Source organism: Buceros rhinoceros, unplaced genomic scaffold (assembly GCF_000710305.1).
Source record: "Buceros rhinoceros silvestris isolate BGI_N320 unplaced genomic scaffold, ASM71030v1 scaffold3000, whole genome shotgun sequence".
Lineage (NCBI taxonomy): Eukaryota > Metazoa > Chordata > Aves > Bucerotiformes > Bucerotidae > Buceros > Buceros rhinoceros.
Genome location: NW_010391125.1, coordinates 72,122 through 96,232, shown reverse-complemented (window position 1 = coordinate 96,232; position 24,111 = coordinate 72,122). Strand labels below are relative to the sequence as shown.

Below are 24,111 nucleotides of genomic sequence, written 5' to 3'. Positions count from 1 at the left end.
AAGGAAGCTTCAGCTCAAACCAGGACAACCTCCAAAGGTAGGGCTGAAGGCCTGCTTTGGAAGATGCATCTTACTTACTACACCTTACTGATTAAGTCAGTCAAATTGATTTATATGACTAAATCAGTAAGGTGTAGTAAGTAAGATGCATCTTACTTACTACACCTTACTGATTAAGTCAGTCAAATTGATTTATATGACTAAATCAGCTGCAAGATTGGCAGCATGCACGTGATGAATCCTACAGCTGTATGGCTGTATAATTTTTCTGCTGTCTTTTATGGCATGAATTTCAAGGTTGGAGACCTTCCAGGTATTGTTGATTTTCTTTGAGTAACAAGTGCTGGATTGTCCTGGCCATCATTTCCAACCCTCTCTCCGGGGATGGCACTGTAATTTCCATAGTGGCTTTTCAATCACAAACCTCCAGAAATTCCTTACACTCTGGGTAGTAATGCTGCTTTCCCCGCTACCTAGTTGTGTGTAAGAATTTCTAAATTGCTATTAGTAGCTAGGTATTGGGACCTCTTTGATATCCTAACCCTAATCCAGCACTGGTGCCAGCTTGCATACAAATGTGGTAAGATAGCCATGTAAATGCTGGTCTGAACAATCTGCTGGAATTGTGTTTCTGTTCAGAATTTGTAAATACAGTAGGAGTCTATGCTTCTCCTTTTGGAAGTAAGTAGCCTCCAATATTACCATCCCTGGGCTTCTGGTGAGTTATCCTACATGAGGAACCATTTTGGAAGTAAAGAAGAGATCTGCGTCTCCCACTTATGCTGTACTACTTCTCGAAGTGAAACATTAGTCACCATATGCTGATTCAAGCCATTCCTTGTGTTTCTTTTTGAGATATATGTTGATGGATTTAGAAAGCTGCTGTGGTGCATGGGTCATCTTTGCTGGTCCTAAGGAATGCTTTATTATTTACTCACTATATGCTAATTTAGGTGGTTTTAAAGTGCTCTGGAGAGAGCTCCAGGAGCTAAACATTTCAAGAATTGGCCTTGATGCCATCAGGATTATTGTAGCTGAAAATGCAGTAACCATTCTGTTGTTGAGCAAAATTCTATTTTTCTTTTAGCTCTCGTTGATATAGTGTGCATACATTTCCCTCTCAGCCTAAGGAAATAAATTCTTTACTTGCCCTTTCTTAGATACGCACGTGCGTACAACATGCTATGGTGGCATCAAAAAAGGAGTGTGTGTCCGTCCTTTCCCCGGTGCTGTGACAAAGTCTGAATGTTGCTGTGCTAATCCTGACTATGGCTTTGGAGAACCATGTCTCCCCTGCCCGGCTAAAAACTCAGGTAAAATTTTGTGCTTCTCTGAATGCTACAGTGAACATGCAGACTTAAAATATCCTGTTCAGATCAGGTTGTTCATTTATTTCATGCCTTAAAGTAAAGTGGATAGGGTACTTAATGAAATTGCACACTGATTCTGGAAATGGTTTCTCCTTTAAAGAAAAACTCTGGTATTTTATGTTGAGTGTTTGTGATTTTGTGCATTGTAACATTTGAGGTGAACCTAGTTACAGAGCTGGACCTACTGAGACAAAATTCAAGACAAAGGACATGAGAATGTTTGGATGAAGTTGTGTCCTTGAATTAAGTGTTGGCTATAAGTGTTCTCCTTAAAGAGAATAAGCAGAATTTTCTCATGAATTGGTAAATTTCCCAGACAAATCAATCCACTTTAAAAGAGCAGTCCATATTAATTTTAGAAATCTTATTTCATTTTATAAGAATCAGTTCTCCAAATAAACCTGGAGATTAAAAAACCCTCTCCTGAATACGGAACTGAAATGATGTATCTTGGACAGTACTTCCATTCAATGGCATTTTTTTTAGATAGCAGAAAACTGTTTAGAAGGAATGAAGTAAAACTGGAGTTATGGTTGAAAGCAGTAACTTAAGGAGACTACTGACAAGACTAGTAAATTGTTTGAGTGTTTAATTCTTGTTATCAAATTTCTTTTTTGTATATATTTGAAAGTTCAGGGTGGAATCCACTTGATGTGTTTATTTGTATTATCTATAAATAGTGATTTCTTGTGCACATTGGCATTCTATTAGCTACATTGTAGAAAAATTATTTTGGAAAAAGATCAGGTGGATTTGGTTTAGTATTAAAGAAGGTGAAACTGTGAATAACATTTTCTTTTTTCTCTTGCTTTAATTGAGTAGCTGAATTCCATGGCCTGTGTAGCAGCGGAATAGGTATTACCGTGGATGGACGAGGTATGTTGCACATTTTCTTTAATGTATATAATTCAAGGCTAAAAAAATACGTACTCAGAATTACATTTTTCTTTCCATTACAGTGGAGTTCTTTGCCTCAGGATTAATATGTTGATTTTAATATTTTCATTATCAAAGTACAGTAATTAAAACTTGTCTCAAAAGAACATTAATTTTCTACAACAGTGGATTTTGCCTGACCCTGACAAGAAAAAAGTGTCATCCATTTCAAAGGTTTGACCTGTCATTTTTTTTTTTTTTTAAATAGGTATAGGACAGTTTTCATTCATTTGGGGAGTGACAGGAGCCTCTTGCATTTGCAGTTGATTTTCAGTCAACTGGGATAGTATTAAAGCACTTTTTCACTCCTGATACAGTGTTCACTACATGGACCATTTCCATGGAGGGATCATTCCTCTGGTGAGTTAGAGTTGGGAGGGAGCTTACTAAAAAAGATCCTCCTAAAAAAAGTCCTGAAAGTGAACACTGGCAGTTAGTACTGGGAACTGTAAAGCTCCAGCTCCTTTTTCTAGTAATACCGAGAATGGAAGTTTAAAAATAATAGCTGAGCCAGGCCTGAAATAGGAGTGGTGCATGCTGCGGCTGCCAAGTAAGTAGAGTGCGTTGAAGAAGGAATGGTGGAACACAGTATTATGATTTATTGCTAGGTAGTTTTCTGATGAGTTAATAAAGTTACACCCAAATTAAAGCAGATACTGTACACTTAATATTTCCAGGCATTTATTTTGTATGGCTTCTCTCCTTGTCAGCATTAAAGCTGACAGTTCAGCAGTATCAAAATGAGACCCTCTGATCATTATGCTTAGTAATAGCCTACATAAATTTAAAAATAGTACTATAGTAAAAGAAATCCTGTTTCTGTTCAGAACCGTAAGTGTATATGCATAGTTTTTTTTTTCTCAGTGAGCTAATTTCTTAACATGTTGCCAAACTTATAGGTAATTTGCAATCCACAGACCTTGTACATTCTCTCAGTTTTCTTTCCAGTGACTTGTACAAGGTCCATCTGAAGACTCTCTAAATCTCATGGAGAAATAATGTCAGTGTACTGTAATACTGTTGTATAAACAGCATCCTATGATGAGAATTTGCATGTAGTCTGGTAGGGAGGTTATATGTTCTCTTGGACACGTGAAAAATACATTTTCTCACTAAAAACATAAACCCAAATGTGGTCTATACCAACTGCATGACAAATCTCTTTGTTTAGGTTTCTAAAGAAAACCCTAGTATCATCTGTATGTCCTGTGCAGGGGCTTTGCAGACAATTTTCTTGCTATTACTCCTATCACTGTTTATCCCACAGGACTTACTTTGCGAATTCATTCCATTTCCTAAAGGAGAGGAATGCTGATCACACATTCAGTCTCTAATAAAAATTCTGTTGTGTTTCTCATGCATTGTCATTATCAAGAGTGGTGGGAATACATTTTATCGGTGAAGTTCTTGTCACAGAGATTTTATTTGGCTTATAGTTAATACACAACCTGTTAATTAGACTGCAGTCCATCAATACATCTCTACTCCTCTCATTCAGCTTGTGAATAACAAGGCAAAACCTTTGTGTTTTCATGTCAGAGAGATCTCGACATAGCTGTGTCCAGAAATTTTGCGATCTAGTTCAATATAAAAAGTAACAGGAAGAGCTGCACCTTCTGAAATCATTAATTTGGGTAAGAGAGATAGTTGGAAATTGTGTGGCTTGTCCCCAAGATATATACAAGTTTAGTAAACTACAGAAAACTTTGTGCTAAAAAGAAAATATAAAGCTGAAATATTATTCTAGCTCATATTTGCTTATGAAATCTTCAGATGTCTCATAGCTTTGAGTTTCATCCAGGAAGAGCATGATTTTTCCAGATGCATGTCTGAGTATATGTAAATAATGATCTGAACTGTACTACGATTAAAGAGGAAATGTCCTTTATAAAAAGTTGAGCAGCACAAGTATAAAACAAGCTTTTCATTAAATCACTGCAAGGCCAGCACCCCTACCGTTCTTTCCAGGGTTTGGAAAGGGAAACACTTAAAGTGATGGGCTTACCGTATGGGAAGAAATAACTTAATATTGAAAAACTCTCTTTTTCTTAGAGGCAAAAATTATAAAAACTAGCCTGTTCCTGTTCTTATACTTCATATGAATGTTTTGGAATTTTCCAGCTACAGCAGAAATTCTATATGGGACTGTAAATTTGTGGAATATATCTCATTCATCATCCTGTTCTGTCAATAGGAGAAAAAAAATAAATTTTTCAACAAGTGCTATAATTCCTATAAGACTTGAGTATGCTGTGGTATTGACCTATACATTAATTCTGTATTAGGAAAAGTATTTGTGTCACCTGATAATATATAACTTCTTACCTAGATCCTTAAACCACAGGTACTGAGTGCGCAGGCTAGATATTTTGCATCAAGGTATTCTTAACGTACATGTAGGTCACTATTGATTTAGATTAGGAAGGGTATCTGGAGGTCATCCAACCTAACCTTCTGGTCAGAACAAGGGTAACTTTGAAGTTGAATCAGGTTTCTCAAAGCCCAGTGGAGTATGGAAAACATCCAAGGATCGAGCTCCCATAGCCTTTGTGGGCAGCTTACTTTAGTGCTTAACCACTTCCATTGGGAAGACCTGTTTTCCTGGTGTTAAGTTAAAATATCCCCTGTTGTAACTTGATCTGTAGCCTCTTGCTCTGTCATTGTGTATCTCCAAGAAGAGTCTGCCTCCATCTTCTCTGAAACTGTCTATTAAGATAAGAGAACTGCTATTAGATGTTCCTCTCATCTTTCTTCTTCCTGGTTAAATAAGTCCAGTTCCCTCAGTGTCTTTTAATACCTGAGGCACTGATCCTGCTTGGGGACTTCAATCACCCTGACATCTGCTGGAAAAGCAGTACAGCAAGCTGTATGCAGTCCAGGTTTGATGGATGGACTGATAGGTAAAACATTGACTGGATGGTCATGTGCAGAGGGTTACAGTCAATGACTCTTGGATAATTTCCAAGAGTCACTGAGACTAATTTCCTATCCAGGTGATCCAGTGATGTCGGGACTGATGGCAGCATGGTCCAAATCGATCATGCCCTGGTGGAGCTCATGATCTTGAGGAATATTGGCCAAGTGAAGAGTATAGCCAAGACCCTAAATTTTAGAACAAACTTTCAGTTGTTTGAGGGATTAGTAAATGGGATCCCCTGGGAAATTGCCCTCAGAGATAAAGGAGCAGAACAGAGCTGGCATCTCTTTAAGGACATGTAAGTTATCAGGCAAGGAAGGCAGGAGAGCAGCATGGCTGAATAAGGACCTCCTGGTCAAACTGAAGTGTAAGAAGGAAATGCATGGGTAGTGGAAGCAGGTACAGGTATCCTGGGAAGAATACAGGGAGGTATGCCTGCATGCGTAGGCATGAGATCAGTAAACCTAGCTAGCGAGCACAGTTGGAGCTGAATTTGGCAGGGAATGTGAAGAATATGACAGGCTTCTATAGGTACCTTGGTCAGAAAAGATTACAAGAAAATGTACACAGGCATGCACAAAGACAGAACTAGTGACTACCGACATGGAGAAGGCTGAGGTACTTGATTTTTTTGCCTGAATTTTCACTGGTAATCACTCCTGTATCTCTCCAAGTATCTGAACACCAAGGCAGGGACTGAGGGGAACAAAGTCCTTCATCATAGGAGATGATTAGGTTCAAGACCACCCAAGGAACCTGAAGGTGTGCAAGCCCATGGGACATGACAAGGTGCATCCTAGGGTCCTGAGGGAACTCAGGATGTAGTTGCTAAGCCCCTCGTGATCGTATTTGAAAAATGGCAGTCAGGTGATGTTCAATGAGTGCAGAACAGGAAATATCACACCTGTTTTTAGAAGAGGGTAAAAAGAACTACCCTGGGAACTATCGACCAGTCAGCCTTACGTCAGCACACAGTAAGATCATGGAGTAGGTCCTCCTGGAAGTTATGTCAGAGCATGGAAAATAGAGGTGATTAGGGGCAGCTGGCATGGCTTCACCAAAGGTAGATCGTGCCTGATTTATCTAGTGGCCTCTGTGATGGAGTGACTGCACCAGTGGAAAGGGGAAGAGCTAATGATACCTGCCTTGACTTCTGTAAGACCCTTGGTATGATCCCCTATGTTCTTCTCTCTCCACTGAACTGGATATAGGTGGGTTTGATGGATGGACTGATAGGTAAAACATTGACTGGATGGTCATGTGCAGAGGGTTACAGCCAATGACTCAATGTCCAAGAGACAGCAAGTGGTGTCCCTCAAGGGTCCGTATTGGCACCAATACTGTTTAATGTCTTCATCAGTGACATGGATAGTGGGTTTGAGTGCACCCTCAGCAAGTTTGCAGAGGGTGATTGATGCAGCTGGTTCGCTAGAGGCATGAGATACCATCCAGATGGACCTCACCAGGCTAGAGAAGTGGACCCATGTGAACCTCACGAAGTGGCCTAAAACCGGCCACATTATTCCAGGTTTACCCTCACGAGTGTCAGATAGAGGGGATCAATCAGTTGTTTGTCTTCAGGCAGCACCCTTGCTACACCCTTGCTCTGAATAACAGCCTCAGTGAGTCAGATGTTCGCATCTATCACAACATCAGGTTTTTCATCTCTTTCAGTAACTGGTTGTCTTCTGTGTTGTGTTAATACAGATATTAATGAGTGTGCATTGGATCCTGATATTTGCTCCAATGGAATTTGTGAAAACTTACGTGGCAGCTATCGTTGTAACTGTAACAGCGGTTATGAGCCTAATCTTTCGGGAAGGAATTGTGTGGGTAAGTTGCTCGATTTTTTTATTATTGTTGAATAATTCATCACTATATGATTTAGACCTTATTGTCTGAATTGTAAAATAATTTACAGGCATAGCTTGCAAAAGCTAATGTAGTTGGGAAACCAAAAGCCTTCAGTTTGCAGTTATATTGCATTCTTAATTTTCTTATTTATTTTTAAACTTAAACTCTAAAAAATCTAGTCAATTTAGTGTTAAGTCTGGGAAATCAAGCAGTCAAAATACAGAAGACATCCTGAAGCAGGATAAAGTGGCAGGTTTATCATGGCTTATCCTATCATATACTTCTGTAAGCTTAAGTATTTGTGACATGATGGGCAGCAAAGGAAAGTAGCTTTGAATTATATTTCTTTTCTTTTAAAAAATAAACAGTAGGGCAATAAGAAAGCTTGATTACTTTTCATTAACATTATTGGCAGTTAGTTTAAGAGGAGTTCAGCGAGTGACGTTAATTTATGGGTTTTTCTTATTCAATGTACGTGATATACTGGTCTTAATCATAGAGGAGTTTTTAATAGGCTGTACCTCTGGAGGGGAGGTACGTGTGTGTACTCTTGAGACGTCTCCCATAAATGTACCATTTAGGTTTTCACTTATATATTCGCTTCATGGATAACAAAATTTTTGCCCGTAAAACGAGATTAAAACAGTAATCTAACACATCATTATTTGAGTGTTTAAAAAAAAAATAAAAATGCTGGTATTAAAGAATAGACAGTTGCAAAGTTGTTAAGGTGATAAAGTCATACCTTTGACAAAGATCCCAAGGTAATTCCAGGAACTATTTTTAGAGCCTGCTAATGAAAAACGTTAAAAGCAGAACAGAATTTTCTGAAAATGAATTAGACTTTTGGAACTGAGTATTAGCATTTTTCCTTGTTCAGTCGCTGTTGTAGAAAACTGCATATCTGGCAACCTAGTTGTTGCTGCAGAAAAGCAGCAGGGGCTGCTTGTGGAGGTGAAGGTGTCTATGGCATTTGCGCTTATTGGTTTATCTAACTCATCTTTTTGCAGACATTGATGAATGTTCAATGAATGGGTTGCTGTGTGATAATGGGCTCTGTCGAAACACCCCTGGAAGTTACAGCTGCACTTGTCCAAAGGGTTATGTATTCAGCAGTGAGACAGACACATGTGAAGGTGAAAAATCTGCAAATTGTGTTAATTCTATTGCTTGTTACATAACATGACAGCCAAATGATCATAGAAGATTCAGAGTGGTGCCAAATACTAGAGGAAAAGACAGAGCTAAGATATTGCATAAATCGTTACATTCCTCTTGTTATTTTTCTGCCGGTTTTTTTAGTGTGTTGCGTTTTGCCATTGAATTTCTTTCAAAGTAATTAATTTGGTTTTATATGAAAATAATTTCCTTTGCTTAGATAAAACACTTTTTGAGCTGAAATAAAAGAGAATGTATGCTTGCCTTTGATCATGTAGCAGGGACACCTAGTCTGTCATTTAGGGAAATGTGTCTATTTTCATCTCAGAGTCTCTCCTTTATTTGCACCCTTTAATCCATGGCAGTAGTTAATTCTAGATCAAATTCTGGTATTTGTGGTGCTTTACGTGGTGTTTGAATTCCAGGATCTGGATATTACTGCCTGGTGATACTAAAATGGTCCTCTGTTTTTACAGTATAATCAAAATTGTTTTCTTATATTGCTAATGAACACAGATGTTAGAGCAATGAAAATGTTACATAGCAGAAACTATTGAGAAGTTTTAATTATAAAAGAAAATTAAGCAAGGCTGTACAAAAGAGTTCAAACAGAGGCGATAGATTTTGCTTCAATTTTTAAATAGTATTCAGACTAGTAGAATTTTACTGGTCTTTTGCATTATTTTGTATTTAGTTCCATGATCTGTAAATCTCAATATTGTAATCATTAGAAAATTTTTATAGGAAATTGTCTTGCATTTAAGTGAGTGACAGGGAAGCTGTAATCCTTTGTAATGGAACACTTGTTACGTCATCCAATGTCATTGTCCAGATTTGTCTGAAGCAGTGCAAGCTGTTATTGTCCTCAGCTTCTTGTTATTACTGATCAGACAGAAGTTACTGACATGCAGCTAAACAAACATATGGCAAGGATGGTGGAAGCAGTCTGCAAACGATTCTTGCTGTGTAAGATCAGGCAGGTTAACTTACACCATTTCCTTAGCAGCATGTGCTAACAGACTAACTTTGTACTGGGGCAGGTGAGGAGCACTCATGTGCTCTTAACCACTTGTCAGCAGAGGAGTGGAAGTAGGCAACATCAGGGGAGCAATAGTGTTCTGAATGTCACCAGCTGTTTGGAAAGTGAACATGTGTTTATATTCAAAACATCTCATGGAATGGTTTAAATTCTGGCAATATTAAATCATTCACACCTTCTGTTCAGAAGAAATTATGTTCCCTTATATTTTAGTACATGTGTGTTTCAGAGGTTACTTTTAAAATTAAAATGTCTTCTTTCCCTGTATGTTACGAATTAGTAGCACTTGCTCAGAATAGGGCTTTTCTTACATCATACCCCTATGAATTTATAGTGCTCCATCTGCTAAGTTGTCTCAATGCCTAGTATCTGTCCCCAATGTTCAAGTGAGATTTATTCTTCATGATCTCTATATATTTGGTTTCCATGCACTGAAAGATACTTAGCTGTGAAAATAGCTTGCTGTGTGCCCTTAATATGTTTCTTAAAGAATCTTCTAGACAGAAAAAACGAATAGTGTCATAAAAAGGCTTTCAGCTTCAGAGCATAGCACTGACCAAAAGGCTGATGAATGAGAAGCCAGAATGCAAACACCTGGCCAAAATTAGTGAAATAAAAATGTATCAAGATTTTAAAATATAAAATGTAAAAATGGTTTTCATTGGTAATGATAATAATAGCAATATTAATACGAAGGTTCAAAATAAGGATTTGACAACAAAAACCACAAAGTGGTTTCATGGTTGCATTAAGCTTCAACAGCCTTATGAGAAGCACGATCTTTTCTCTCTTCTGGATGTATATAAAATATTTTAGTTTGTCTTGAAAATGATTTCTCAATGCTATTAATGTTTTCATTAACGAGATTGTACATTAATTTATAATTAAATTAAGTCAGACTATTTTAGGTTATGGATATGAAATTATCCCTCAAGTTGCAGTAAGCAAATATAAGCAAGCACTAAACAGTTTTATTTCTGGACCACCAAAGGCACAGTCTGGTAGGATTAGAATGTAGGGCATAATTCAGGACCCAAATCAAAAAAATAAATCAGTTGAGTTCAGGAAGAAATGGTGGATTTGCTGCTGCAATCATTCTTTGAAATAATTTGCTAGTATTGTTTTAATCTTAAAACTGATTTGATTTTAAGAAAATAAATCAGCAAATAACACTTTCTGCAGGGTCCTATTCTTATATGTGAACAAGCTTAAAAACTCATGTGGTAATAAATGGAAGGCTTAGGGGCTGGAGGGAAGTACCATTTATGGTATTCCAGTATTAACTCCTATTTCTCGATCGCTTTACAAAACTAAAGAATCCTAGCCAGCATTGTAATATTTTGCTTCTGACAGGGTTTTCTTAATTCTTCCAAAGCCTCATGGAACCACATATGACAGGAACAGTAAGGCCTTTGTTTGTGCCCCGTGTGTTGTGGCTGGGAATATGTTGCATTGAGTTTTTTTTTTTTTTCACAGGATGGTTATAACTGATGCTGGAAAACTTTATAGGCCAAGTTGTTGGAAATTACTGTCTTTGTAGGAAAGATTAATTTAACATTTTCAAAATAAGTGCTCCTATACACATGCACATTTGTGTTCCCTGCCTGTCCCTATAATTTTTGAGTCTCATGCTGGGGCAGGTGAAGGGGCAAATATACCAGGCAGTCTTGGCAAATCTTAGTCCACAACAGCACTTATACTGTAAAATATTTTCCAGAACCACATCACAGTTCTAAAACAGTGTCTTTTGTTTCTGGATATAGATATAAATGAATGTGAAAGCAGTCCATGTGTCAATGGTGCCTGCAGGAACAATCTTGGATCTTTCAGTTGTGAATGTTCACTAGGCAGCAAGTTGGACTCTACAGGACTGATATGTGTTGGTGGGTATTACCTTCTCTTATTTTCCCTTCTTCTTACTAACTTGAAAAACATTGATCATATTGATTAATTAAGCAAGAAAATAATGTACTGGGGTATTTTCCCCATGATAGCAGACGATATCTTCAGTTCTGTAGGTGAGACCAAACAAATGCGTACTAATTTAATTGCTTCCATGGGAGCAGGAGCAAACTGAGAGAAAAATAATTCGTGAGGATATCCAAACTATGGTGAAAGTGGCAAAATGCAGGTATCAATTGATGGGAGAGGGTAGAAACGTCTTATTATTAGGAATTATCTTGTATTTTGAGAGAATGAGAACATGAGTAAAGTTATAGGTGATTAGTCTGGTGGTTGAGAAACTGTAGAACAGAAACATCCACTCATTTCTTTGACCACTTTTAAATCTGAGACAAGGAAGCAATTAAAAGTGGAGGAACACCTACTCAGATAGTGATAGGAAAGCACATGGGTTCTTGGATTGAGGACATTGTTCGTAAACTGTGAAGACTGACTTTCCAATCTATGAGGAATTGTTAATGGGTTTTGCGTTATAGCACAATCTACCTCTTTTGTAGGAAGCTGGTAAAGGTCAGTAAGACAGATCTGAGTTTTTCAGGATACCTGACCCTGGAGCAGACACATGAGTATTGTCTCAGATTTATTTATACACACACACACAAGATATATATATATAAAAAAATAATATTAGCATCCTTTGAGGATTCTGTTTCATTCAAAAAAAGCAGAGCACTGCACAGGGTTTATTGGAGCAGCAACAGTTACCTGCAAGATGTCACTGGCATTATCTTTGGAAGCCATTCATTAATTATTTTTCCTGCCTTTCCAAGAAAACTCAAAGGATTAGAGACATCTGTACTTCTCAGGTGATCACATGCTTCCATTGTTTCATCTTATTTGTGCAATGTAATTGAAGTTTTGTAGGATGTGTGGGATACATTGGACTGGAGTGTCATTAATAACTGGATGATACTAATTTTAAATGTTCTTGTTATTTTAAGATGGATTTGTCTGGCGTTCTTAGTTGAACTTTGTTGCCTTGCCAAGATTTTCTTAAGACAGGAAATTGAATGCAAAGACTCAAGTTTCCATTTAATGATGGAGTCTGTCTATGCCTTAACACAGCGCATGTTATTATTGTGCCTAAGCCTTCTCTTAGATTTCCTGGTAGCATCGCTGTCCAGAAAAGTTTAGATTTGCTTTTGCTCCTTTTTACATTGTGCTGTTTTCTTGATATGACCACGCTAACCTGTGCTTTTCTGTACTGCTTATTTTTAATCTTCTTGTGTTCTCACATCCAAAGGTGCTACAAGTTCGCTAAAGGCCTAATTTTGACAATGCTCTGGATTTAATTTGCAGATGCTTTCCGTTGGAATGTTTATAGTGTGAAGTCCCATTTGGCCTGAATGTTAGTGATAAATAACATAAAATGCCAACAAAAGAAAGTTCCCTGAATGGTCAGATAAAATGTGAAGAAAAGTGGTCACCTATGTACTGTGAACCTCATCATTAATTTTTCACATTGACCAAAATTGTCTCAGAAAAGGTTTTCTGCACTACAGGTGAAAATATGTTAGGAGAGAGAGTTAGAAGTACAGCTAATGTGAGACATACTGTTTTATATTGTTTAAGCCAATTGTGTGGTTTTCGGTTTTCTACCTTGACAAAATTTCCATTGGAATTGGTAGTGATGAGAGGGTGGCAGACTAGATTATTGAAAAGTGAGTAAAGGGTTGGAAGTTTAGGTAGTTTACTCTCTGAAAAACATGCAAAAGCCATTTTAAATCTCTACAGTAGAGCAAGTATTATTTCTTGCATTACCACTGCCATGAAAGAGTTGTATATTGAACTGTATATATATTGTGTATTGTATATGTGCCTTAATTTTTTTAGTGGATTGCTTCTGTAAAGCATTCCTGTAGCATCAGATATGAAAAGCACATGCCAAAACATAAATGTATGGCTAAAATAGTATTGTGGTTTTGGAATATGTCATAGTCTTCATAAGAATGATCCAAGTATGGTAATACCAGATTCTGACACCTTTGTAGTTTTTCTTCAATTTCGAATTTGCTCTCACATCAGAACCACAATCAGTCCTGCATTGTAAGAATAAGATTTTCTTTCTTCCATTCATGATGATGATTAAAGTTATTGAACTTTAAAATGGCACAAAATTTTTAAGTAAAAGCACATGGCAGCAGTATTAGAACAAGTAAGAGAAAGTAATAACATCACTGATAATTCTATTTTTACAATTTACTGCTCTAATATGTTTGTTGCTACTTAGTGCTGATTTTCACTGTCCTGTGGACTCAGGTCATACACGGCACATTATTCTGATCTTATATGGAGAAGCTGTATGGCTGATGCATGTTCTTTACTCAGTTTGTGAACAGAAGATTTCAGTCTGACAGTTCCTCTCATTTCTTTGCTCAGTCTGCTCAGCCTCAAGGCTGAAGAACCGGGTGGCTTAAGCCATTTGCATCCATATTACCTGTAGAAATTGAGCACAGATGTGAGCCATTTGTCTCTTTCTGTGAGCTTTCCTGGGTAGAGAAAAAATTACTTGCTGAAATTATATGCAGAATTCAACTCACAACGTTTGCGCTCAAATTTAGGCTCCAGCAAATGAGGGTTGTTAGGTCAGCAGTTACAATAAAAGCATTCAGCAAAAATGTTGACATATTTTGCATTTATTCTGCCTGCGCAGTGACGATGTTTGCCATATTGAGGCTGCACGCTTACAGGAAAAATGTGGAATTCTTTTTGAAATACAACTGTTGGTGGTACAAGTATTGCATTGCTACTTTTGGAATTTCTCCTACAGTAGCGATACTGCCACTTGTGCCTTTTGAAATACCCACCTAATATCTGTGCTTCTTATGCACATTTTAGTCAAGTTTTGTGGAATTCATACAGTGCATAATAAGTAGGCTGCCATCTGCCTGTAGTATGCATATATTCTTCTTCAAGTCAAATCAAAGAGATGCAAGCAACAGAAAGAATGCTTTGATGCTGGATAATAAATTTTTCACCAAAACAAAAGTCACAGTGACTGCCCATAGTAGCAGATGAAAGTCTAGACAAGACAAAAATGAGAAAAGGAAAATAATTGAAATAACTCATAGCCTGTAAAATATAAGACAAGCAGACTTTGGCAGTATAATGCAGATGTAGCTGGCATGAGGAAAGTCACCTGCAAATTTGTATAGTTTAAATAATTTTTGAGATACTGGTTTGATTGCTCCATCCTGTTAATTTGGCTACTAAAAATAAATAATATAGAGTCAAGAAACTTGTAGTGAATAAAGCAAGGGAAGCATTTACATTTTGATAACATAAAGCAGGGGCATAAACATATGGGCAGCAACCTGGATGTGCCATAAAAGAGCAGCTAAAGAATCTATATTCCCTTTTCCTATGCTTGTCCCTGAATTTGGGACATTGGATGATGGGGACATGCCCATCCCATGACTGGCTAAGAGCTGACCCAGTTAATCACCATCCAGATTTTGTCTTTGGTCAAGTTATATTAACCCAAGTCTTGACTGTTAGATAAAGGCTGATCAAGATGTGGAAAAGATGCCTTTTCCACTCTTCTGTACCCCTCGTTGATTTGTGTACTTGTTTAAGTGTGGTGTTCTGCCCCACACGTTTAAGCCCAGCAGTAACCTAAATAACTCAACTGTTTTACAGTTCACTGTAAATACATTGTCCTGTTTCTGGGGCTGATTCCAGTCACATTCTTGGGACAATTTTTTTCCTGTTCCTTTAGCCAAAGAAAGGTTATGCTCTCTGTGGTCTACATAACTTTATGACATGACAAATTTGTAGAAAAGTTTAAGTTGTTTGAAAAAAATAAGCTGGAATGATTCTATCTTAATGCTCTTAAACATGAGGTATAAGTAGTACTGACCCACAGCACCTAAGAGATGGTCTAGCTTTTTGTACGCATAATATACATAAATTTTAAAGCCAAATCCTATTCCTCTTTCATTACTCATCTCATTAAATTTGTCTGGGCCACTTGCTTAGCTTTGAACTCTGAGTATGCACACATGCATTTAAACTCCACTCAGTCTGACTTCCCTGTCTGTGTTAGCTCTTTTCAGACTGCTTCTGCTATCTGGTCACAAACATTGTCTGTTTCAAGAAATCTGTGCCTTTTGAGTGTAACAATGTAAAGGTATTGAGCAAAGGTGTTGTAGGTACAACTTTTAAACTATGTAACTCATTTAGGGTCTAAGTGGTAGTTTAAAAAAATTGCTTGGGCATTGAAATCATGGATTTTAAGACCGGAACATTTGTGTACCTAGAAGAGAATTTCAGAGGATTTCAGGCAGCAGAACAACACTTGTGGCTGAAAATGCTCAGTGACTGCCTAGCCTGGGCAGCAGTCAAGAGGTGCTGCCTGAATGGTTGGGCACTTACGAGAATGGTTTTGCCCTGAGCTGGTCTGGATTCCCAGCCTGGCAATCCAAGTCGTGATTCAGGAGCTGGGTGTGCTGTAGCTGAGCCCTCTGGAGCAACATGGAATATAATCTACAGGAGTGTTCAGAGCATAGCTAATGCACCAGCAGAACCAGACCCCTAAAAGACTATAGCACACTCCTATCCCCCACATTTTTATCTTTTTTTTTTTTTTTTTGGCTTCCTGACAACCTTGAAGGTTCACCAAGTGAGAGAAAGGCAAGAGCACCTGGATTTCGTAATGCAGTTGATTCGGACAGTCAGCTGGAGGGAGGTTTCCCAGGTTGTGATGTCTGCTTTTGTTGTAACTTATGTATTGTAGATCAGTCACTAGATAAAATAAAATAAATCCACTGCAATTTCTGGAGGTCTTCTGCTAGCTGTGGGACATGGACTATAACATGCCTCAAGCAGTGTGCTCTGTTGCTCACTTTTAGTGATAGTGCCATTCCTTTCCACAGCTTCTAAACTAAAATATGTACAGAATTACTCTGAAGGAAGATTTGCTTCTAAAGAGAGCCTGTGCTCGCTTGGTACTTTTGTCTGCTGGTGGTGTGAACATTGCATGCCATCTCTTTTTACTGTGATGATTCCATACTGTTTTCTATTCCGCTGCAGACAGCCTGAAGGGGACTTGCTGGCTCAACATCCAAGACGGTCGCTGTGAAGTCAACATCAATGGTGCTACACTGAAGTCTGAATGCTGTGCTACCTTAGGAGCAGCTTGGGGTAGCCCATGTGAGCGATGTGAATTAGGTGTGTTCTCATATCTTGTATTTTTGGGGATTGCACAAAAAAATGTGTGAAATGAAGTTGCCTTATTTAGCGTCACTTGTAATCTCCACTATCAGAGATTATTTGAATAACTTTGAAGGTACCAGAAAATAACATGTGAATAAATCTTTTAATAATCACGTATGTAACATCTCCACAGGGACTGTGCATTGGGGTAGGAAAATAAGGACTACTATAATAAGGTGAAATATCCGGTAGAAGTCTTAGAGGCTTTTTATGTTGCAGACTGTTAATACTTTCTCCAGCTTGTCATGGGTGAATGTATTTAACTCAGTTTGATTTGACAACAATTCAAACTTTATTACTAGTATAAGGTAAATCAAAAGAGTTGGGTTTTAGCAGCACAATGATTAATCAATATAAGATTTAGCAAGTGATTTAGCAAGTAAAACAGCAACTCGATTACAGATTGGGGAATGACTGCCTTACTACAAAATACCTTAAATCAAAATATGTATATAGAAACACAAGACATACATAGACACATACAAACAAACAGAAATAGTAGGACCCAGAGTCCGGTCTCAAATGTACAAAACAAAACCCCTAAATCTGTAGAGAGATGGGAGGAAGAAGTCAGCCTATAATCAAAATTACCCCCTTCGAGTTTAGAGTCAATACTGACAATACATTGGCATTACTTAGCGGGCAATGGTTGAGTCTTATAGGGGTGATTTCTGCCCAGGCCTCATGTCAGCCTCAGAGGATCCTGAGAGACACCCCAACTCAGCGGAGATGCCGAATGCAGCCCAGTGCGATCCAGGAGTGCTCAAAAGGTCTCACTTTGCTGTTTATCGGGTCTGAAATAATTGACTTTTGTCAGGAACTTCTCCATGTTGGCATAACTCAAGTGATGTAATATTGCGGCCTGTGCATGTCCAGAACTTGCTGGATGTTGGAGTGGTGTACCCCTCTTTGGGCCACTACCAAGTACAAGTGTACCAGGTCATAAAAAGGTTCAGAGTGATAGGGAGGGGAGTAGGAACCAGGTGTGCCAAGGGGGAACCTCAGCTTTCTGGTCCACTGCAAGAGGTGATTGTCGTTACTGTTTCCAAAGAATAGGGAAGTCAGGAGCCAGAAGTGTTAAGAGGTGAGGAGGGTGGGGTGTGCAGGGCTTAATGCTCTGGTACTCTGCCTGTCACAATCTGGATTTGGCTTTGCCAATGTATTGTTGCGTGGCCCAGAGCGGGGAGTCGCACCCTGTCTCAAGTGGCCCATGACAGGTGGAGGTCACACCACCACACTGCCATTTTCAAACACATAGTTTCTGTATAATTACTGATTGCCTAATAGTACTACTATTGTATTACAATGGTAGGTCGAGAAGTTGGAAGCAGGAATGCTAACTGTATGTTCTAGTTCATGGAAAAAATACTGTGCTGCATTCTTCCCATAATGTGTGAATAATGCCCTGTGCAGCTGAACCCGTGTCAGGACGTTTCAGCCTTTCATTGTTTATTTGAACAATAACTGTGGGCACACTTAGCCCGTGTAACAAGCATGGTGCAACAACACCCAGCAGAGTTCTTAACTGTGGAGTACAGCGTTAAGCAAAGATACTACTTATGACTCCAAGAAGCAGCATGGTTAGGTTAGAATGGCAAAGCTAATCAAAAACTAATCATTCACTTAGTGAGCTAATTAGCACTCTAATGTACTACTAATAATGTACTAATGTACTAGTTATATTTGGCATTTAATTTCCTATTCTCTAACTAGTTAAATTTTAGCAAGCTTTCATACCAGTACATCATGCTGCATTCTCCATGCTTAGCCTAAAATAATCTCATTGCTCAGATCCTTTATTAAGCTGCAGTGGAAAAAAAGCCTTTAATGATAACTGGCATCATTAAAGCTTTACAGGAAATTTGTCTTTCAGCTACCTCTGAGTGTAGAGACAGATATGATTAGATGCTGAGCATCCTGGTCTCCGTTAAGGAAGACACATGAGAAAATATTTGTCTAAGATTTAATTTCCCCAACTATTCACTTGTTTTGAGTAACATGTATGAGTCAGCACTTTTCTTGATTGAGGGTAGAACACTTACCATCTTATACAGTCAATTTATTAGAGAATTACAAAGATATATTAATTTTAAATTTAGTCCTATATTTCTGTCATTCTAAAGCAGCAATATATCTTTCTGTCTTGATTTCAGACACAGCTTGCTCAAGAGGGTTTGCCAGAGTGAAGGGTGTTACCTGTGAAGGTGAAGTTTTCGCTTCTTACTCAAGACACCATTTTTTTTTCCTTTGGAAATGAGATAAAAGAGGATTTACTATGTTGTTGTTTTTCTCAGGCGTAGTCATACTGACCTTAGATGAATGCCTTTACAAACAGTTGCTGACTGTTGAGAAGTGTTATGTTACACTGTTGGAGAATATCAAAATGATAAAAAGAGAATGCAGCTGCTCCTTCAAAATATATTTAATGCCTTTAGTTTTTTCCTTTCTCTCAACTGTGTCCATTATCATGTCTTAGAGAAGAGAATGTGGCATCTTAGTGGCCTGTAACTTGAAGATCTTGCAAGAGTCCCTTGAGACTGAGCTAGATGCTTGTTCAGAACAGTGTTCAGACCCTAATACAGTGTGGATCAAAGCCTCTCACTTTCATGCAGCTTAAATTGTCAATAAAGTTGTAGCTGTCTTCTTCGAGTTAGCATGTAACTCAGCTCTTTTTCCCCAACAGATATAAATGAGTGTGATGTTTTCCCGGGGGTTTGTCCCAATGGACGATGCGTTAACAGCAGAGGCTCGTTTCACTGCGAATGTCCTGAAGGACTGACACTGGATGGAACAGGGCGAGTGTGTTTAGGTACGAGTGCACTCAATTCTGCCAGGTTTTTAGCTGTGTCCTACATCCAAAATTATTCTGAAAGGGATGTGAAAGGATGTTTGGTTTGTTTCTGAATTCTTCAAAAGCAGTTTGTTAAGCGTATGTTTTAGTTTATGCCTACCCAGATATCAAATGCCTGTGCCAGTTCAGGGAAATGCTGTTAATACCTTGGGGTTACATGAATTAGCCTGCAATGCGATCAGTAGAGTGGTGCCCTTAGTCTGACCCCTCTTTTATGAACAGAAATGTCTGACTCACCAGGAACTAGATGATAAGCAGTCAGCTGGTCAGCCAGCAGCTTGTAATGCAGTGTGAGCGGTGCTCTCCTCTATTGCTGCCTACTCGTTTTGTGAAACTCAGATACTGTCTTGTAGCACGAATACGCTGGTGCAAATTGGTCTTTCTGAGAGTAATCAAAATAAGTGTAGATAAAAACAAGATTTCGTGTTTGTGTAGATTGATACCTTTTACTGACAAAACATGATATCCGTGAAGAAATACGTTTGTCTAGGAAAGACTTCAGTTATAAAAAATACTGAACCCCTGTGTAAGTTGAAGGAAACCGTAGTATCCTCTAGCAAGTGTAGTTAGTGTTATTAATCTGCATCTTTAGAAGTCAGTGCTCAGATGGAAAAAAGTTGGTACTGATGTTTAGAATAGGTTCTGGAATCTGTATTAATTTTTCTTGCCAGTTCAAAAGACTGTAAAAATGTGGTTACTGAAAGTATTTATTTATTTTGAGAAAACAGTGCAGCAGACCAAAAAGTTTTTCAGGCCTTGCTTTGTGTCCAGGATTTTCCTACTCTAACCTTTATTTTTTTATTTCAGCAGTGTTCTCTCGTCTCAAGCAGATTCAAATTTAAGCACACACCTTTCCTTTAATTACACTGTGCCTTACCAATAGTTGGTAGTTACCCAGTTGTGGGGTTTTTTTACTTGAATGTAATTTAGAAATATTTTTTAAAATAAGCAGAATTTTGAAATGTAGCAGGTGTGTACAATCATTGTAAATGTCTCATTAAAAACAAACAATTCAAAACTGTGTGTTAAGGGTCGAGGTTTTAGCCCAAACCAGGACATTATGTCTGCCCAGATGCACGTATCCGTTCTGCATCCACATGCACAAACGTGTCATATACAGTTTTGCATGTTAGGTTTTACTTGATATTCTACTCCTGCAACCATCCCAAACTTAATAATTTTGTTGCCAGACACTGGCATCTGTGGCCATCAACCCTGTAGGATTTCTCCATGAGAAATTTGGTAACAACAGGTGTGAATTTAATTGTGGCTGATAGAGACAGTGGTAAGGTGAAACAAATAAGGCGTTTTCAAGCCAGGCAGAGGATTCCTTTACTTTGAAAGCCATATTCCCTTTTATTATTTTTAAGAAAAAAATGAGCTTTTATATTACAAGATATGTGCCTTCTCCTGGGCTACAGAAGCACTATGCAATATGTTTATTTCCTGCAGGATCCACTACAGTGATTTTAGTGCAAACAAATACTAGCAGTATGTTAGCTGAATCTCTGGAAAAGAAAATAAATATGATCTTGATGTGGAATAGTTTACAAGAAACCATGAGTATTCTTGGATGAATTTCCATTTCTTATAGTTGCTTCTAAATTGTTTAACTGCAGGTGTGCATAAGGTAAATTTATATTGTAAGTCAGCACTTAAGTTTGAAGGGCTTGTATGGAAAACAGTTCAGCAGCTCATCTCTATTATTTTTAAACCTTTAATCTTCTGCAAAGTTTTTTGCATTACGCATTTAAGAGTTCTTTCAGGTTTGCTAAAGCCTAACTTCCAGTCCAGCGTATCACATGCAACAGTAATGCTTATCTTCATCCTGGAAACACAGCTTGAACTCCAGTTCATTTCATTCACGTCAAGAGGCTCTAGAATATGCCTAGAAGTTATTTTCTAAGACACAGGGTGTCTTTGTGATCTTCCTATTTTCCTGGATAGCATTAAGCTGCCAGTAAATTTCTGTATAGTATCACAGAGATCTTTTCTAGCACTGCTATAATTGATACTGTCCACTTCCCATTATCAGTATTATTTGCTAGATTTTTTTAATTTGGCCGTAGATATTGTGCGATTTTGCAGAAATTAGCACGTGGAGACTGAACAGTCCATTTTTTATACCAATCTTATATTTTAACAAATACTGATATTTTTTTCTGAAAATTTTAAAATATTTTTCTTTACTGGGATATAAACAGGTGAAAAGTGTGGAATGTACTGATGCTTTCAAATAAGTTGTTATTGTTATTTTTTACTGTATGTGAGATGTATTAAAGCTAATTTTTTCTGTGTGCAGACCAGTGTGTAGAACATTTGCTGCAAGTTGGGTATGCACGTACAGATTTTGCCTGGACACTTCATTGATCTGTCTTTTGGTTGAACCTGCTTTTCTACAAATGACACCTTTGAGTATAACTGTGATTAATTTTTCTGGAAATCTTATTGTTTTCTCCTGTGTTAAGGGTCGAGGGCCGAGGTAAACAACCCCTCAAATTCCTTAACGATTCTCCTCTGTCTCACTGGAGACAGAAGAGGTTTTAAGGGGAAAGAAGAAATTCACACCTCGGTTTTGCGTTATGGAAACTGAAACAAACTTTTAATACACAATAAATCCACACTATAGACTACTATGTATATGCACACAAACCCAGAAAAGAGAAAAAAGGAAAAAAAGGAAGACAAGATTTACACAAGCTGTTCTTTTCAAGGTCAGTTCTCGGCAGGCAGCCAACAGCGGAGTAGGCGTGCGTGGCCTTGCTTCGCTCCGGCCTGGTCGGATCCCTCTCGCGCCGGGGAAGGGGTGGGGAGAAAACCCTGCTGCTCTCAGACAGAGAACACTCAGGAAAGCTCCCTGCACGAACAGCCGGACGCTCCGGATATCTCACCCGATTCCAGACGAGACTCACGGCAGTAATAGTTGAGAGTCTGTGATCCTCAGGTCCTCTGGGGGGGCAGGCCCTCAGATTTCGGGCCTAGTCGTTTGCTGGGTCGGCCCCAGCCAGGCCTAGTCGGGCCTGGTCGGGCCTGGACGTCTGCCAGCAGGTCCGCAGCAGGCCACCTCCGTAACCCGTCCGGAGTCCAAGAGAGAGATCCACCCCCAGCCTGCTGCTTTTAAAGGCTCCGCATGTACGTTACGGTCACCTGACTCTCTTAACCAATTAAATGCGGAATTATTGTACTGCATGGAATAATTCTATTTGTCCATTTCCCAAAACAAGGAAGTTTTAGCTCAAACCAGGACATCCTGTTAACTGGTGTTAACAATGCTCAGCAATATTTTTTTTCTGTATTCCTTGTATTATTAATTTAATAATATAAACACAGGTAGGACTTTTTTTTTTTAACATGAATGCAGGTCAGTTCCTAAATGAGTATACATGATAGTGTCCTATCAAATACACATAGAAACCTCAGATGCACAATCATATCAGAGAAATGGTCTTGATACTGGGAAACAACGGAAGAAATGCTTGTACTCTTACGTGGTGCAATAGAAACTTAATTATAGTGCAATATTAGCAGCTTCAAATGGTCGAACATTGTGCAGAAGTTTAGAGTCTGAAGCATCAATCTGATTTCCAGAAACTGAGCATCACACATACCCATGCCTCAAAAGCAGGTGCTTCTGAAAAACAAAACTAGCAAAGGGTAAAATGCCTGTTTGTTGTTGTAAAATGAGCAGATAATCGCATGGAGCAGTGCTACCTGAAATGGGATGAAGATGAGTGCGTTCAATCTGTGCCTGGCAAGTTTCGTTTGGATGCCTGCTGCTGTGCTGTGGGGGCTGCCTGGGGCTCTGACTGCGAGGAGTGTCCTAAACCTGGCACCAAGGAATATGTGGCTTTGTGCCCCAGAGGTCCTGGCTTTTCCAACAGGGGAGATACTCTGACTGGCAGGCCATTTTACAAAGGTAAGCTTTCATTCTTGGATCTAAAAATTAATTATAGGTACATGTAAGAAAATGCCAGGATTTGTGGCTACGTTTGATCTGTACTTGAGAAGAGAGATGTTATGTTTGCCTGAAAGAGCTGACCTTGCAGGTGGGAAACACTCTGCTTGCATGGTGCTCAAGAGTGTTGTGGGAGCCTAAAAGGAAAAGGTGCAAAGTTTGAATTTGCTAAGGAGAAAAAAGAAGGGACTAAAACAAGGCTGAAGGGAGAGGAGCTGTAAATGATGAGAATGACAGAAAGTGTGCTTTTTTTTTTTTTTTTTTTTAAGTTAGTGCTCTGTAAAGAGTGAACTGCTGGTCAGATGAAGTTCCAAAAAGTCAGGGAATTAAGATGTAAATGTAAAATATTACTAAAATTTGACCAGGGTTCTCTGAAAGAGAGAATGAAGAAGAATGGCTTTTTTCCGTGGTTTGCAGAATTGATAAGTGTTTGAAAGAGAAAGGTGTCTGTTGCCCTTATAAGGGCAATGATAACAAGGAGCTGCAGTGATAAAGAAGTCCAGTTTCACTAGCTTCAACTCCTATGGAGAAAAACAAAACTGAAGAGGCTGGAAAATGTTAAGAAACCAGATCTAAGATATTTTAGGTGATTGAGATTGAGAAGAAAACAAAATTTCTGTGTTCAAAAGCTGAGGTGATCCAGAAATATTTCAGTATTTTATTTATTTTTAATAGGATGTATTCTGAGGCATTTGTTTTGAAGTATGTCGAGTTGCTTGGGTTAACTTTAACAGATTTGTTCTCTGCTTCACCATAAATAAACTCTTCTTTTCAGGAGTTACTATTCACAGGCAAAGCACTCAATGTTCAGTCATGACTTACTAAATGAATAAGGAATTTAATATTAATAATACA

At 38.4% G+C, this 24,111-nt stretch overlaps 1 protein-coding gene across 1 annotated transcript in view; it reads left to right on the top strand.

Annotated features, from left to right (window-relative positions):
- Positions 1-225: 225 nt before the first annotated feature.
- Positions 226-24,111, top strand: part of LOC104496943 (fibrillin-2) — an 84,911-nt gene continuing 61,025 nt past the window's right edge. Inside the window, exons 1-10 of the mRNA XM_010140141.1 lie at positions 226-313; positions 1,161-1,313; positions 2,193-2,246; positions 6,931-7,056; positions 8,088-8,213; positions 11,038-11,157; positions 16,268-16,405; positions 18,604-18,654; positions 19,134-19,259; positions 22,990-23,217. Coding sequence (XP_010138443.1) covers positions 226-313; positions 1,161-1,313; positions 2,193-2,246; positions 6,931-7,056; positions 8,088-8,213; positions 11,038-11,157; positions 16,268-16,405; positions 18,604-18,654; positions 19,134-19,259; positions 22,990-23,217 — 1,210 coding nt within the window. The remainder of the gene's footprint in view (positions 314-1,160; positions 1,314-2,192; positions 2,247-6,930; positions 7,057-8,087; positions 8,214-11,037; positions 11,158-16,267; positions 16,406-18,603; positions 18,655-19,133; positions 19,260-22,989; positions 23,218-24,111) is intronic.